Source organism: Phycodurus eques, chromosome 16 (assembly GCF_024500275.1).
Source record: "Phycodurus eques isolate BA_2022a chromosome 16, UOR_Pequ_1.1, whole genome shotgun sequence".
Taxonomy (NCBI): domain Eukaryota; kingdom Metazoa; phylum Chordata; class Actinopteri; order Syngnathiformes; family Syngnathidae; genus Phycodurus; species Phycodurus eques.
Window position 1 is genome coordinate 18,132,053 of NC_084540.1, and position 16,541 is coordinate 18,148,593.

At 42.4% G+C, this 16,541-nt stretch overlaps 1 protein-coding gene across 1 annotated transcript in view; it reads left to right on the forward strand.

The window, feature by feature from the left end:
• Positions 1-5,205: 5,205 nt before the first annotated feature.
• Positions 5,206-16,541, forward strand: part of hs3st4 (heparan sulfate (glucosamine) 3-O-sulfotransferase 4) — an 83,397-nt gene continuing 72,061 nt past the window's right edge. The window contains 1 exon segment of the mRNA XM_061700782.1: positions 5,206-6,473. Coding sequence (XP_061556766.1) covers positions 5,926-6,473 — 548 coding nt within the window. The 5' untranslated portion in view covers positions 5,206-5,925.

Sequence of the window (16,541 nt, forward strand, 5' to 3'; positions counted from 1 at the left end):
AGAATGGGGAAATGGTTGAGTTGTTTTGATTAAAAAAATCCCATCTGAAAAGCTAATAGACTTTGTCCATCCATCCATCCATCCATCCATCATACTGCTTATTCTCATCCTAAATTTAAAGCATTCGCTAAATGAGACCGGTAGGACGTAACAGGGTATAAATATTTAATTACTGTACTTAACCTTGTAAAGCCTAAATATAGAAAAACAGCATTTTTTAAAAAACTTTTAGATGTTGTAGGAGGCCTATGGTATAGAAATTAAAGAGTTTTGACAGTTTTACTAAAAAGGAAACACCCAAGGGTCCCAAAACATTCCAGGGAAAAATAGTTTCGGCCAAGAACTGGAGAAGAGTTGAATATACAGGTAGCGTTTTTATATTGCTACAGATAGTGTCACATACTGCTACTGTATGTGAAATAATGTATTTATTCAATTCTGGTCCTGATTCAAATATATATAAATATATATATAAATATATATATATATATATTTATTTTTTTAACGCAGGTATCTGTACTTCTACGTAAGTCCAGAGTGTGAGTACTTTTTGCCAATATCTACATTTTCCTGGACAACCTAATGGTTTGAACTAATTGTTGCATCCCGATCAGCTCAGCCGTCAATGAGCCCGCATCCACGTCCGATTAAGCTGGGATCTAAAAGGTCAACAGGAAATGGGACAAAGCCCAAAGGAGTTGGCCTGAAGGCGGTTGGCAACTGAATTTAATACACATCCATCACTTTTATCATCTAATTAGCGGCCCGCGTGGCAGACCGGTCAACACTGTGGGGAAGCCGGATTATTGATCGAAGAGAAGGACGGCATCTATCACCGCACCTCGCCATTGACGGTGCTAGGACAATGCAGAGCGGCGGTCGTGGCAAAGTGTTGTTGAGGGTTGGGGACACGGGATGACATTAAAAAGGCGAACGAACGCATAGAAAGAACTGCAGCAACGACAATAACAACACCAGGAGCAGCTGATTGTAGAATGACTACATTATACGTTACAATGTGTGCTGCAACCATCTTTTTTCTTTAACACGCAACTAATTCAAAATTGAAGAGCGCTTTGTCGTGCACACTTGCTGAGGCACACGTGAGCAATCCAACGGGATCCAATAGAAGTGCTGTATCAAAATGTCTGCTTTTTTTTTTTTCTTAGGAAGATCTTGTGGCAGTGGTCCCCAATGTTTTTGTTTTTTCACCACGGACCGGTTCATGCTAGGATACATGTTTCGCGGACCGGCAACCATTTGGCGACAGGGTGGGGGTGGGTTCCGACGAACCTTCCCGATCGAAAGCTAACGTGCACTCCAGAGAACCGACGACAGCTTGAAGCCTCTTTGAAGAATTGTTCCTTAACTGTCAAACTGCTGCTTGTTGAAAAGTCAGATGAGTTCATGCGGCCCTATAGCGCTTGTATCTCACATTTTTGCTCTCAAGTCAAAGCAAAAAATTGTCGGAACGACGGCCCGTACCCTGAAAAACCCGTAAGTTGCGGCACTCGTATCGCACGGCATCGCTATATTTGTACACAAAGAATTACCAAGTACATATTTGATAATATACCTTCTTCAAAGGGCTATCTCCGCACCATTTCATTCATTTCTGTTGAGGGCGATGAAGAAATAATGATCCCCTTCCTCTGCCTCAGTCAATTAACAGACATCCTCCGTCAAATAACGGCCTGATAACTGCTGCGGTCAGCCTTAAACAGTGCTGCACGCTTCAGTTACTCTGAGGTAAAGTAACACTCTGGGAGCTTCTAGATGCTCATCGCACCCCCGCCTGAGTCTCTGCATAAGACAGAGTTCACCAGCGGGGCCGTTTTCTGCGAGGAGACCCGAATATCAAGGTGGCAGCGCGCCACCTCACCTGTGAATATGTTGCAGAGGTGCCAGCAGTTTGATGCATTTCGCTGTGACAGCGAGAGAAATTGTGCAGGTCCACTCGAGAGGGTTTTAGACAAGTATTGTCTCGCAGTCTTTGGGGGTTGTAGCACGAAAACACGTCTCCCACAGTGCCCCCACCTCGTCGTTGCATCGCTTCAGCCAAGTCTTGACAGGTGTTGTGTAGGATGGCGGGCAGCGTTTAACCCCCATGCCTCCCCCGCCAGCCAAGCTTGGTCCCCAAGTGGCACACGGGCACTGGTTGGCCTCTTTACTTGGAAAAAAACTGGAGGATAAAAAGCGCTTTTGATGTTTGCAGGGGCGTTTACAATAAGCTTACAATGAGGCAAATAACTAGACTGCAGGCGATAAAGATGTTTGCAATAGTTCTATTTTTATACATACAAAAGTTAATCAAGTAAAATAAATGTCATGACTTATACTCAAATAAGTTTTTCCCAGTTTTGAAGTGTATTGTGCTGTATTTTTTATTTACTCAAATATTTAGTTTTCTTACTTTTTAAAATCTATTTTTAATCAGTTTGTTTGTGTCATTTTTTAATTTGTGCACGTTTGTCCAATTTATTTTATTCTTATAATTCTACTCAAATAATGTCTAGTTTATTTACTTATTTCATTCAATTTTACTCAAATATATGTATGGTTTATTCACTCATTCATTTTACATTACCCAGTTTATTTTTTGAATTTGTAGTCACATATTTGTCTTGTTTATTTACATTTGATTTTTCTTTAATTATACTCAAGAATTGGTCTACGGTAATTAGTTTTCTTTTATTTATTAAAATAGTTGTTAAAACTCCTTGAGAAATAGACATTGGTGCAAGTGATTTTTTTTATTTATTCCATTTATTTTTATTTAATTGAACTCATATCGGTCAAGTTTATTTTAAATATATTTTAAAATAAATCTTTATTTAAATGTACACAAATATTGGTCTGGTTTGTTTTTTATATTTTCAAAATTAATGTATAATTTAAAATTTAATTTTAAATGAATAAAACAAAAAAGAAAATGTATTTATCAAATATGGTGTGGTTTTGAATAAAGTTGCCAGTACAAGAATATTACATTTTCCCCTTTTTTCCTGTTACAGTCCACTTGCATTGGGGTCACCATTCAGATCCAGCAGATGGAGCTGCATTTCAGGACTATCACAGAACAGTTTGAATGGATTGTTGGGCGTTGGTGGAGGTCTTGGTGGACATTCTAAAAGTATGAGCATAATTGTTGAGATTAACTGGGTTAATAAGCAATACAGGAGGTTAGACATTTAAAAATAAATAAAACAAAGCACAACCAACTGAAACTGTATAAAGTGAAAACTCAAAAATCGAATACAGATACCAAAGTGGGGACCGGGTTATCATTCTAGGTGTAATATTGACAATTTATCTCCAAATAAGATCTACTCTTGAGTTGAATGTTAACGCTCGGTGCGTGTCTCACAATGAGAGCGGGTCCACTTCTGAAGCTGTACAGTACTAGTGCCAAAAACAAGGAGATATGCTTTGAGCGTTTTTACCTTGGGCAAGTTTAAACAAAAATCTCAGTCCCAATATTCATCTAATGACATCAAATACAAGAGGTGTACAAAAAAATACATTGCGGTCAATTGCAACCTAAAGTGCAGCTGCCAAAACATGCATCAAAGGAGACAAATTGTGCTTTTTTTTTTTTTTTTTTTCTCTCTCAATGTTTCAAAGGGCAGACTTGGCAGAGTCCAACTCTCGCTGGAAACGAATCCAAAGCGGACCAAACTCTGACACCGGTCAAGCAGGGACCGAACAGCCCGTCTCAGGGGGTTCAGTACCCCATACTCCCGGAGCACTCCGCGCAGAATTCCCCGAGGGACACAGTCAAACGCCTTCTCCAAGTCCACAAAACACATGACCGGTTTGTGCAAACTCCCATGCACCCTCGAGGACCGTGCCGAGGGTGGAAAGCTGCTCCACTGTTCCACAGCCAGGACGAAAATCACACTGCTCCTCCTGAATCTGAAATTCGACTTTGTGATGGACCCTCCTTTCCAGAACCCCGATTAGACCTTACTGGGGAGGCTGAGGAGTGTCCCTGATGTCCACGCGATGTTGCAGAGGCGTGTCAACCAGGACAGCCCCACCAAGATGCTTTTGAACCACCTCTGTGGCCTCAACCCCAGAGAAAGAAGAACCCACCAGAGTCCCCAGACTCAGCTTCCTCACCGGAAGGCGTGTCGGTGGAATTGAGGAGGCCTTCAAAATATTCAGCTCACCGAGTTGAGGTCAGCAGCCCACAGTTTTCCCCTCCAGAGACACCGGACGGGTGGACCACATTTTCCTCGAAGCCGTCCGGAGGTCTATGTATCACTGAGTCACAAATGTAAGAAAATGGCTCATAGGAAACTTGGTTACTGCTGCACGTTTTCAAAACCAAGTCATCTGTAAGACCTTTTTTAAACTGTATTGTGAGATATGTTTGAAGTGATATTAATGTTTTGGAATAATAGTTTTGGACATACAACCTATAAGAATTTTATGAGTGTGCATCTACTTTGTGACCAGTGCGAATAGACAACTTTCACTATTTAAAATAGCATCTTGCGTGCAAATGAATTGACTTGACTGCCTGTTATGTATTGATAATAGCAATAATGCAGCAATAATAATAATAATAACAACGTTATGTGATGTGATTATCATGATTAGATTACTAGATCGAAGACACAGAGTAGGTGCTGGAGGAATTTGATTTTAAAGAAGTATATTTAGGTATTATTTTTGGATGATGATGATAATTATTTATTGTGTTTAATGTTTTATGTGTTTAATGTTTTATGTCCAATCTGTTAAGTACATTAAGTACAGCGGCGTTCTACAGCCACGGTTGTTTTCTGTAAGTGCTAAAGTTGAGTCGCGTTGAGAGACAGGCAGTTTTTAAATGCTCATTTGAATTCAATATTAGCAGTCATTCTTTCCTATAGCTCATGCAATAAATATCCTCTGCCTGATGTGCATGCAGAACTGTTGCTCCCCATCATCATGCATGCGCGCAGGCGGCTTGCAATGCGTTCAAGTGCTTCAATGGGACACCAGCAGAGTGCAGACACGAGCTTTTGAGCACAATAATGTTATGATGCTTTGGAAATACAACAATAATATAATAATAATCGGCTCTGGACCTTTATTGTGAGGAAGGTGGGTGGGGGGCCTAATGATATTGACGTCATGGGAACGACACGGGGGATGCTTGGGGTAAGATCCCCACATCCCCCTCCGCACTAAAAATGAAGGCGTGTAGTAACACGCGGGTGAGTGAGGAGCGAGCGAGCGAGCTCACGCCGCGGATTGCACGCGCGTCCACAGATGCATTGGCGGTGGGAAAGAGTGGATGTGTTTCGCACCTCCTCTGTTGACTTTTTGTTTGTTTTTTTTATTTATTTTTTATTTATTTTTTTTTGGGGGGGGGGGTTGCCCCCCCCACAGTGGCGAATATCATTTTACTGCTGCTGCTTGAGAAAAGATTATTATAATGATGAGATTATTGCCTGGATCAGTGGTTCGGTTGTGGACGGATGAGAGGCGCACTTGACCGGCATCACTTCTTCTTCACTCTCTCTCTCTCTCTCTCTCTCTCTCTCTCTTTCTTTCTTTGCGTGTGTGCATCCATTCTCTCATTTGGAAAGACACCAGCCCCGCCGGAACCTCGTAAATTGGCTCCGATAAATTCTGACATTGTCTGTCAGGCATCAACTCATCGATCCTCAAAAGAGAGAGAAGGGGGAAACAGAGGGGGGGACTCAGAATTTTAACGGCCCCCCCCCCCTCTCTCCCCCCCTCTTATAAATATGCAGTTCGGCGTGCTTGGCTCGGCTCGGTCCGGCTTCACGCCTCTCTTTCTTTTTTTAAACAGCAGGAGCTGCAGCAGGGACTGATTCTTGCTGATTTCCTCTTTTTTTTTTTGTCAATGCAAGACCTGCAGCGGAAACATGTCTGGCCACTTCCCTGAGAGGACCCCCGCTGTCAGAGATGGCATTCTGGTCCGGCACTGTCGCCTCTAAAGTGCCCCGGAAGATCTTGTTCATGTTCACCCTCTCCCTGTCTGTCACCTACTTGTTCTACAGCTTGATGAGCTGCTACAACTCGCTGCAGTTCCCGCTGCAGGACAACTTCGCCTACCAGGCTCGGTCGGCCGGCACCGAAGAGACAACGCTATCGAGGGACCAACTTTTCTCCACCTCGCCGGGCTTCGCCGAGGCTCAGTTCAGCCGCAGGAGCACGCTGGTCTCCATCGTGGACCCGGAGGAGGGCCAGAAGGAGGGCGGGTATCATGCGACCCAGCAGGTCTCCTCCACCGAGCCGACCCGCCTCCGGACGGCCACGGAGGGTGACCTGCGGGTGAACTGCACCTCGGATTACGGCGAGAAGAAGCTGCCCCAAGCCATCATCATCGGGGTGAAGAAAGGGGGAACCCGAGCCCTGCTGGAGGCGCTCAGGGTACACCCGGACGTTCGAGCCGTCGGAAACGAGCCGCACTTCTTCGACAGGAACTATGAGAAGGGTCTGGACTGGTACAGGTGAGTGGTCGCCCAAACTCTTGAGGCTACATTGGCTCGCGACCCGGATCGTACCCAAAAGGTTCCCCATGGCAATACATTATAGAGTAGAAATTATTTCTTTAGGCTATACCTTGAGAGTTACAGTGTCTCGTTGTGACTAGGGGGGGGGTGGGGGGACCCTAAACAGTCAGGTTCTGCTTTGACACATGACTTTTTTTTGACTTGGGGACATACTTGGTACAGAGAGTTACATTGCATCGAGTCAGGTAATTGGCCCGAAGGGGTACATTAGTGTAGATTGTAGTTTAAGGGCTACGATGTCTTGTCACCTGGAGTACCCTGAACAGGTAGTCTTGATTTTTACACTTTGGGAACATACCTCCTGGATAAACTTACCTCGGAGACCATTAATTAGTCCTAACGGTTACACTGGTATTGCTTGTACTTTTAGGGTACAATGTCTTGGTAGCTGAAAAGTTCTGCTTTGACACATGACCTTTTTGACTTGGGAACATTATTTCATCTGCTTTGATTGGAAACGGTACTAAGCATTTCCTTGGAGGCCATTAATTAGTCCTCAGGGGTACATTAGTGTAGACTTTAGTTTAAGGGGTGATACCCTGAACTGGTACACCTTCAAACTCTTCTTTTTCCACTATGGGCACATACCGCCTGGACATATCGCCTTGGAGCCCAATAATTAGTCCGAAAGGATACAGTAGTGTAATTTAGGGGTACTATGTCTTGTCGCTAGGGTGGTACCCTGAAAAGTTCTGCTGTGACACTTGACCTTTACAACTTGGGAGAAAACTTGGACTTGCTTGGAAACGGCACAGAGTGCAGTAATTATCCCTTAGGGGTACATTAGTGTAGGCTGGACCTTGAGGGGTCCGATGTCTCGTCACAAGGGTGGTACCCTGGACAAGTACTGCTTTAATACTTTGGATTGTTACACTTTGAGAACATACTGTCAGCACAAAGTTACTTCGGAGCCCAATAATCAGCTTCATGTGGGACATTAGTGTACCTAGTACCTTTCGGGGTGCAATATCTCGTCACAAGGTTGGTACCCTGGAAAGGTACTGCTTGAATACTCTGGATTAGTACCCTCTGGGAACATTGCTCCCCCATTTTGGTCCTTGACGAGGTTAACGTGGATTCTATTAATTAGCCCAAAGGGGCACCTTGAGGGGTAAAATGTCTCATCACTTGGGTGGCACCTTGAAAAGTTTTGCTTTGACACTTCACCTTTACAATTTGAGAAAATTCTTGGCTGTAAAGGGTTTCTTTGGAATAGTCCAAAGTGGCACATGAGAGTAGATGGTACCTTTAAGGGTACTATGTCTTGTAAATAGGTTGGTACCCTAAAGGGTTCTGCTTTGACACTTCACAATTACATGGACATTGGATAATTAGTCCTCTGTGGTACATGAGTGTCGATTGTACCATGCAAGGATAGCAATAGACTCCTGCTGTAGCCCCCCCGATCCTGATACTGCACATTAGTTGGAGCTCTTCTAGAGTCACAAGTGTTGTGGTCACATTTTAAGCGACAAGGGAATCTCTGCAAAACTGTGAGAGGAAGCCAACACGCTTTGCAGCAATTTGTTTAGTGCTTCTTTCGTCCGACACGGTCAAGAAAGGAGGCTTTTTATAAGGAATCGTCAGCGTCTCTTTTGAAATAAAGCGAGCTTTGCTGCGAGTGCTGGCCGACTGTTGGTCTTGCGTAGTTGTGATATTACGCAGAAAGATGCATTGCTGCACACGGCATGATGAACTTGAACTTCACAACACCTACCTAGTTTCACACTCGCGCGCACGCACACACACACACACACACACACACACACACAGAGTGATAAACTGGCATAAGACTACAGTATGCATTCGCATGACATTTGGAAAAGGTTAGGCTGCTTAAAACTAGAAAAATCTATATAATAAAGTGTCCTTCACTGTTACAGCTGCAGTTATACCATAAACTACTGTATAAAATGCAGACATCCATGGAACTGTGTGTTCATGGATCATAATGACTCAGCCGTATATAAAAAATTGCTGCTGTTACATCGATTTAACGGTGTAATTCTGAAAATGTGAGCGACATTTGCTGCATTTCCACCGTAATATTACATTACAGCTATTTTTGAATGTACAGAGCAGTGATGCCTTGAGATACGCGTGAGCCGTCTTACGGGTTTGGCAGTAAATAACTTACCTCGCTTCACAACAAGGAGCAGTTTGGCCCATGAAGAGAGGCTCATTACAAAGTGAACATGGTACGCTTACATAAATACATGTGACTTTTAGGTCCCATCAAACAAACAAATCCCTTTAGAAGCAAACAGTTTAAGTAGAAACTGTTTTGGACCTGCACGTAATGTTAATAATGTTCCTGTCGGATTCTCAGTTTTTGTCGCTGTTCCGTTCCTACGGCAGCAAAGTCATCTGAAGTTGTACGTAAGCAGTAGTGAAGTCAAAATTACAGTAAATTTTTGTATAAAAAACACTTCTAGGCCTTGAGTATGAAAAAATAAATAAATAAAAGAATAACAGTATGGCAGTAACTGAGCGTCTCTTCCAGTGCAGCCTTAACCCTATTCTGCGCAAACTAATTCATTATGCGACTGTTGTAACCTCGAAACCTCGTATGTCGCTACCGCCCTTATCTGAGGAGCCTCCTGTATATGTTTTATATTAGAATTATGTAGTATACTGTACGTAGCAATATTAAGTCAAGCGAAATGCTCCGATTGTCATTCAAGGGACGTGTTTGCACAGTCACGTGTTGCTCGGTAGAATTTGTGCTTTTTCTTCAGCTTTTTTTGTGTGAAACAATTTCAATAGAAGGACCAGACTCTACCAGAAGAACGCAATGCTTGCATGACAAAGCTTTTTCAGAAAACCCCCCCCCAAAAAATCAGCAATGTGTCTCACCTAACATGTTTTAATGAACAGTGATTGACTTCATTTTACACTTTCAAGACCCATTATGATTTTTGATCCCGGGAATGGATTACTTGCATTTCCTACAGGAAAACTCACTTCCAAATCCATAAGGTAACTATAACTAATTGTACTCTGCCTTAAATGTTCTTCTCTATTAAATATGAAGTAGAGTCAGTAACTGCTGGATTAAGGATCAAAACAATGAAATCAATCATGTAAAGTCCGACACGAAACCAGTCCCAGCTCTAGAGATATTGGTACCGGTATCCTTTGTATGATTCTTTTTAGTAAAATTATTATCTTGATGTATCTATATGTGTATTTGTACCGAGAAGTTTTCTATTGGGTATCTGTCATATCTATTCCAGGACATGAAGTCTGTGAATAAAGCTAATTGATTGATTGGCAGCAACCCCCCCCCGGCATATTTGCGGTACGGCATTCAAGAATTCTCCATTTCGTGAATTTCTTTCATTTTAATCCATTTTCCATTATTCGCTAAAGAAAACTTTCCTAATCGCTGTTTTTGAGCTCAGGCTAAAGTCATGTCTCATATAAAAAATATTGGTGCCAAGCACCTACGTTGAACTGAGGGGAGGAGCTTCATTTAGTCACGCTATAGTTTTTTCGAATTACAAAAAAAAAAAGAAGCAAAGTGCTTTGACACAATCTTGTGGCTTGTATCCCCCGTGAAAAGCTGTTCTAGCATTGAGCATTCAGGCAAGTGCGGATTTTCCAGCCTCTTTTGTTATAATGGTCAGCACGAGCACTACAGTGGATTGCATCATCAAAGAGGAAAAAGTTAAGCTCTGGTATGAGTCACCGATGACAATTATTTATGCAGACAGCTTGTGAATACTGCATTTTCATGCGCTTCTCCGCGCCTGCTAACGCGCGCTTAACGGACGCGGAATTACGATGGGTTACAGTTGTTCGTAAGCATTTGACATTGGCGCTCTTCAAAGGAACCCCTCGGAAATTTGAGGCGCCGACACCTGCTCCACATTTGAACGCTTGTGATAAGTAAAACTGCGCGGAAGAGAACGCTGAGGCATCATCACAGTGCTGCTCACGCTTATTGTGTTTCTGGGGTAAGTTGCTGTTACGGTGCGAGTTTAGCGACTTTAGCCCTCACATACTTTGTGGGTCAAATTTGACAGCAACAAAAAATACCCTTAATGCTTGGAAATTTGATGGCTTTGCCTAAAGTGACTCAAAATACACAAATATGAAAATATTTTCAAAATGCCATTCATTTGTACAGGTGCCACAAAGTTTGTGTACACTGAGGCTGTTCTTGGTCGAAGTAACATAACATAACCGCGATTCTAAATTTACATATGAAGTCTTGTGAAGTAAGCAGACTGACAACTAGTGTCACCATTATTGCATTATAACTATCATGTTATCAATGTTAAGGTGGAGTGTTTAATTGTGTGTACATTTTCTTGGTTTTTCTGGAAAAATTCTTTTCCACTTCATTACAGCGATACATTTAAAAATGGCCACAGAAAGGTTCTCGCATGAGGATAATTTGATCTTGTAATGTTTTTTCTTTTATTTCCAGTGGGGAAAATTAGTTCAGAATATTAACATCCTCTTTTAAGAATCAATTGGTTTATATTTTTGCTTATTTTGTATTGTTATTTTAAAAAATAAAAAGCTTTGCTTTAGAGGAAAAAAATAAAAAAAATTTAAAAAAAAAATCACAGAAATTACTGCTTTTAAATTGACAGCAGAGACATTTAGTGTGGAGGTTGACTGTGAAGGTTACCGGGTTAGCGTTTAGGTTTATTTTCCAGTTGAATTCAAATCTACTTATTGGAAATGAGTGGACGATTCGTTAAGTTATTTTTGAGCTTCACATGAGGCTTTGAGTGGTTTGGTTGTCCTCAAACGGGCCCATATTGGCGATGGCTATCATTTTATTATTATTATTATTTTTTTTATAGCTCTCATGGACACTTCCTCCTCTGTGCTTTGGGATTAATTAGCAATGTAGCGCTATCTTTACTATGCACAGAGGACTTCCAGCCAACTGGCACTTGGAACGTTCTAAGAGCGGCGCCACCGTCGTGAGGATTTCAACTCATTTGCTCTCACGAGCATGACTCAAACTCACTTCACCTCTCTGTGTACCAGAATTATCCATCCACCCATCTTCTTCTGCTACGAGAATTAAAAAAAAAAAGACATTACACTTTCGAATTTGCATGCACCGCATACTGTATGCAGCAAAGTTTCGTTTTGCATGCAAGTGACGCTCCGGCCCTTATTTTCATTTGTAGCAGATCTCCTTGGATCACCTTCAACAGTCCTCCGAGCTCAGAAATGGGAGAAGAAGAATGCCTGGTTGTTTTGACACGACATGAGTCTTGCGATCACCCTCGCTAAAAATGACGCAATTTCCCACGTCGGATAATCCCCATTCCGCCGAATCCCGCTCGAAAATCATGCGTGACCACATTGCATAATATGGCCGGAAGACGAGAGGTTTCCCATCTAGTCAATCAATGGAAGTGTGCACCGGCGTCAGAGCGCAGACATTCTCTATCCGTCTTTTCAGCGGCTTTCACGTCCTGTCGCTGAGGATATGCGCCGCAATAATAGAATGAAAGTCATTAAGGAAGCCTCAAACATCCTCGCAGTCAATCACAGGGAAATTGCTGTTCGAGGGTTAACGTTAAGATTTCAAACTGCGTCGGCAGTCAAGCGCATTAGACAACAGCTCCGTTATAAGTTTTCACGAGCGTACTGTACGTCCATAGCATTGGCCCCATGTTCAATATTTATACGAGGAGATAAATCACGCGACGGTGAACCAGAACAAAAGTGCTAGCAAGGTTTGCGAGCTCTAATATCTGTGTTATTAAAATGACATTTTAACCCCCCTGTGCAATAAAAGCCGAGGGGCCGAGCCTATAAATCTCTCTTACCCCAACCCCCTCCTTTCAGGGCTGCACGGCGGCGTTGTGAAATAACTCATCGATAGCTTCCTGCTCGGCGGCGATGACTTCCAAAATACATTGTTTTCATTCCGGCACACTGCTTTTTATTTTTTATTTTTAAGATTGCAGTGGAAACTTCAAACTTTCCATTGGTTTGTATTTCGAAAGTGTCTTATTACTGTCCCAATAATTAAACATTTGTAACTGAATAGGCAACATTTAAATTTTGTGTTTGACGATGTGTCCGCTGCATGTGCCACATATACAAATCTGCATGTTAATTGACAAATGTAATTTGGTGGTTTAGGGCAGCTCACTGTTCAACCGATTAGCACCAAATCGAATCTCATTCCCAGACTTGCATGTTTGCATGTTCTCCCCCCGTGCTTGTCTGTTTTTATTTTTTTTTTCTGGGTATAGCTTATGCTGACCTCCCAAAAACATGCATGTGAAGGTTCATGTGAATGATTGGTTGTCTAATTGTACTCTGTGATTGGCTGGTGTCCATTCCAGGGTGTACCCTGCATCTCACCCCAAGTAAGCCAAGACAGCTCACCCGGGACTCTAATGGGCAGTAGAAAACATGTCTCCTTTTACTTTTTCTGAAAAATGTGGTCAAATTACATGTTCTACCTTAAGAGTTTCCACTGTATTTTGCCTTTGTTGTGAGTAACTTCGTCTTATTCTTCGAGCTTAAGCAGCACAAGTCAAAGCCTCTGCCTTTTTCCTTCAGATTTTTTAATAATAAAAGAGCTGTCACGGAACAAGCCGTGCCATTGTCAAGGGGTTGCGCCGTCTTGCTGGCCTGATGTGGAACGTAGTGAAACTTTTCCTCAGCAATGCAGCGGAGTGCATTCAAGCGTGGAAAAGAAAGTGAATCTGTCTTTGCGGGATTCGGGAGATATTACATTCCATTCATGGGAACGCTGTCAGCAGCTTTTACGACTGTGGGACAGATTGCGCTCGCAATCTGTGGTCAGGAGGCGAGTGCCCGGGTGACAGCGATGAAATAGATCCAAGGGTGTATCCCAGCAGCAGAAGGTCTAAATCCAGTGTTTATCCAGGGCTTAAGCTTCACTTTTCCTGACCTCGTTGGGTTCTCTCGCACAGGGAGCTGCTGACTCCTCATCAGCACGGTCGCAGATATCCCCTGAGTGGTCGTTCGCCGTCAATTCCGGCTGGACCCGTGTGTTCCTGGTTTCTTCCCGACACGGAGGGAACCTGCTGACGCCCGATAAGACGGGCTCACCGGGACACACGGGCTGGCTGCCGTCGTGGAATTCCATTTTTAATTTAGCAGCGTGCCACCAGACCTGATGGAACGCTGCCTTCAGTCTCATCCTCTTCCTACATGATTGCATTATTCCCCATGCATGGTGGCGCTCCAATATGGGCCAGAGCAATTGTTGTGTTTATAATTATCCTGCCAACAAATCAATAGCATTTTTGTCCCCCAATTTTGGATGCAGGTTCAAATGTTTGTTATTCAGGAGGACCCCACACGACGCCCCCAAAATTCATTCGGTTGCGCTTCGTAGAAAGTTAGAAAAAAAACTAGCCCCTGACACCAGTTTCACTGAACAACACAAAATTGGGCGGACACATCCATCATAAGAGGATGCCAAAAAAAACAAAAACAAAAACAAAAAAATGACTCAAGGACAGATGCCTGAAATTGAAGAGGAAGTCAGCCATTTTGGTTTCTCATTCAGTGGTGCTCCCTTGAAAGTTATATTAAAAAAATTTAAAAAACATAAAAATTGCCCCTGACACGAGTTTCACTGATCGACACAGAATTGTGTGGGCGTTTCTATTATACCAACACACGCAAAAAAGTTATCTCCCATGCCTGAAATTGAACAGTGAGTCGGTTATTTTGGTTTGAAGCAGTCATTTTGGGTGAATTCCAGGCAAACCCCTACAAGGCAATTTGTCCAACTGCAGGTATCCAAGACCTAGACAGAAGGCCTGGGCAAAAGAGCTTCACAGTCTAGTGTCACTCATCTAACGTGGGCGGAGCTGGGAATCAATGTTTGATTATTTCGAGTAGTGACTATAAAATCGAGGTTAGGGGAATGTCCATTGTTAATTGTTCATTTAAAGTTTTTGTTTTAAGATGTATGTTTTTTAATGGGATAGAATCTCAGAATGTTCTGGACTGCTGGTTAGAAAATAGTAAGCAGAATAATGCTGCCTGTAGGAAAGACCATAGTGTGAATGAATCGCAATTTTCCATAGCACAGAAATCGAGTTGTGATGGAACCAACAGCGCCGCTCAGGAAGTTCAATCCATTTTGCCTCAACTGCTTACCAACAATCAATTCTACAGAAGCGACAACATTCTTGACAATTCATTATTATACCCATCCCTAGTGCTAGTGTAACTAATGTCGTTTTCCACACTTCAAGTTACATGGATGGTGTGTGTTTATCGAGTGTGTGTGAAATAGGTGGACATGTCCACAAGGGACGCACGCCAACAAAGATTGCCCGACCAATCTTTGTTGGCGTGCTTTCCTTGCTGCTGCATAAACTGATTTCATCTTGAAAATGAAAAGAGCGCAGTGTTCTCACTAGTTAGGCAGACACGGGTGCTTAGCAACCCTCCTCCTGAGCAAATTACACGCATGAAGGAAATGTTTGGTCGATTGTGTGTTTTGAAGGACATTTAATTGCCGCCTGGATTATGTTCCAACTCTTTTAAGTGCAGCGGTTGGGCAAGCACTGTCGTTCTGTTTCTTTTGTGTGGTGTCTGTTGCTCCTTTTCGTCAGGTGACTGGATGGGTATGACATTTACAAGAGTGTTTCGTTCAAATAAGGATCATGTACAGACACTCTTGCAGAAAGGTTGTATTGACAGTTTAAATGAGCTGGTTGATAACACTACCAGGACAGTTGCTAGGGGTCCAACACAATCTGTTTCAGAACAGTGGCTAACCTGCCATTTGTCCAGATTTTAAACAGCTTTTCAATAAATACTTGGTTTCAAGGTCAACACTACTGCTGAAATGAAGTTGTAACTTCTCTTACTACTCCTTGTTGATGCTACTTGTGTAATGATAATCACAAAAAAAGCCAAAGAAAAAGTAAATCAGGCAGTGAATCCTTTGAAGTTCCGAACTGCAATCTTGCGTAACGTCACGAGAAGCGGAAACTATTTGTGATTAATATTTTTCCCGTTCTTCTTCTCTCAACACCATTTGTTGACGCTGTATCTCCTTGTGAAACAAGTGTCACAAAAACAGCTAAAGAAAAAGCAAAAGGCAACTCTTTGATGGTCCCTGAGCTAAAGTCTCTAGCCCTGAAGTTTGGGGTATCCCTAAAGTCAGGTCTCGAGTACCGGACGGACTTTCAAGCAGGAACGACTGGATGAAAATGCTCAGATTGACAAAAAGTCCTTTGAAAAGCTTGGATGGAGCCAACTTGAATTAAGGAGTTTGACCCTTGTGAAGATTGTCGGCTCAAAATGCAGCTTGGACTCAGATCTCTATAATCATGCTTTGTCGAAAATGCCACTAATTCATGGCCACAGTTGGGGAAGTGGGTATTACACACACACACACACGCACACACACACACACAATGAAAGACAAACTTTTCACTTTTCATTTTTTCTATTTGAAATTAAACATATTTTCGTTACATTTGTTTTCCTGCGAATAATAATGGTGATCATTTGTCACAATAATGGTAATGTGAAATTTTCCTCCAGTTTCATCTCTGCTTTAGCTTGTCACTGTTTTGCTTTGACCCAACAGAGCTTCAAATTTGCTCTGATATGAATGGGTTTGATCATATTATGCTTCCAGAGAGTGTTAGGAAGTAGTAATAAAACTCTCTTGCCCCTTTTTGCATACTGATGGAGATAAAAAAATAAAGAAAAAAAAAGTGTGGTTAATGGGTATCGCCAATTTCCTCTTTTGGTCGCGTTCCCAATTGATGTGCCATTCTGCTCTCACTTCGGCAGTCACACTCTGATGCTTTCAAGTGAAGCTCTATTTTACTTTATTTATTTTTATCCCGCTCTTCTATTGGGATACGGTAGCCGTGGGTTATGCTTCTCCAACGAGGCTCAGATCTACTTTATTTTTGCGCCCATCAAAAGCGATACAAGGTACACGTCTGGTAATGAAACCGCCACGGCCTCGTGCGTCAATCATGTACCGGCCATAACGGAAAATGAAACATG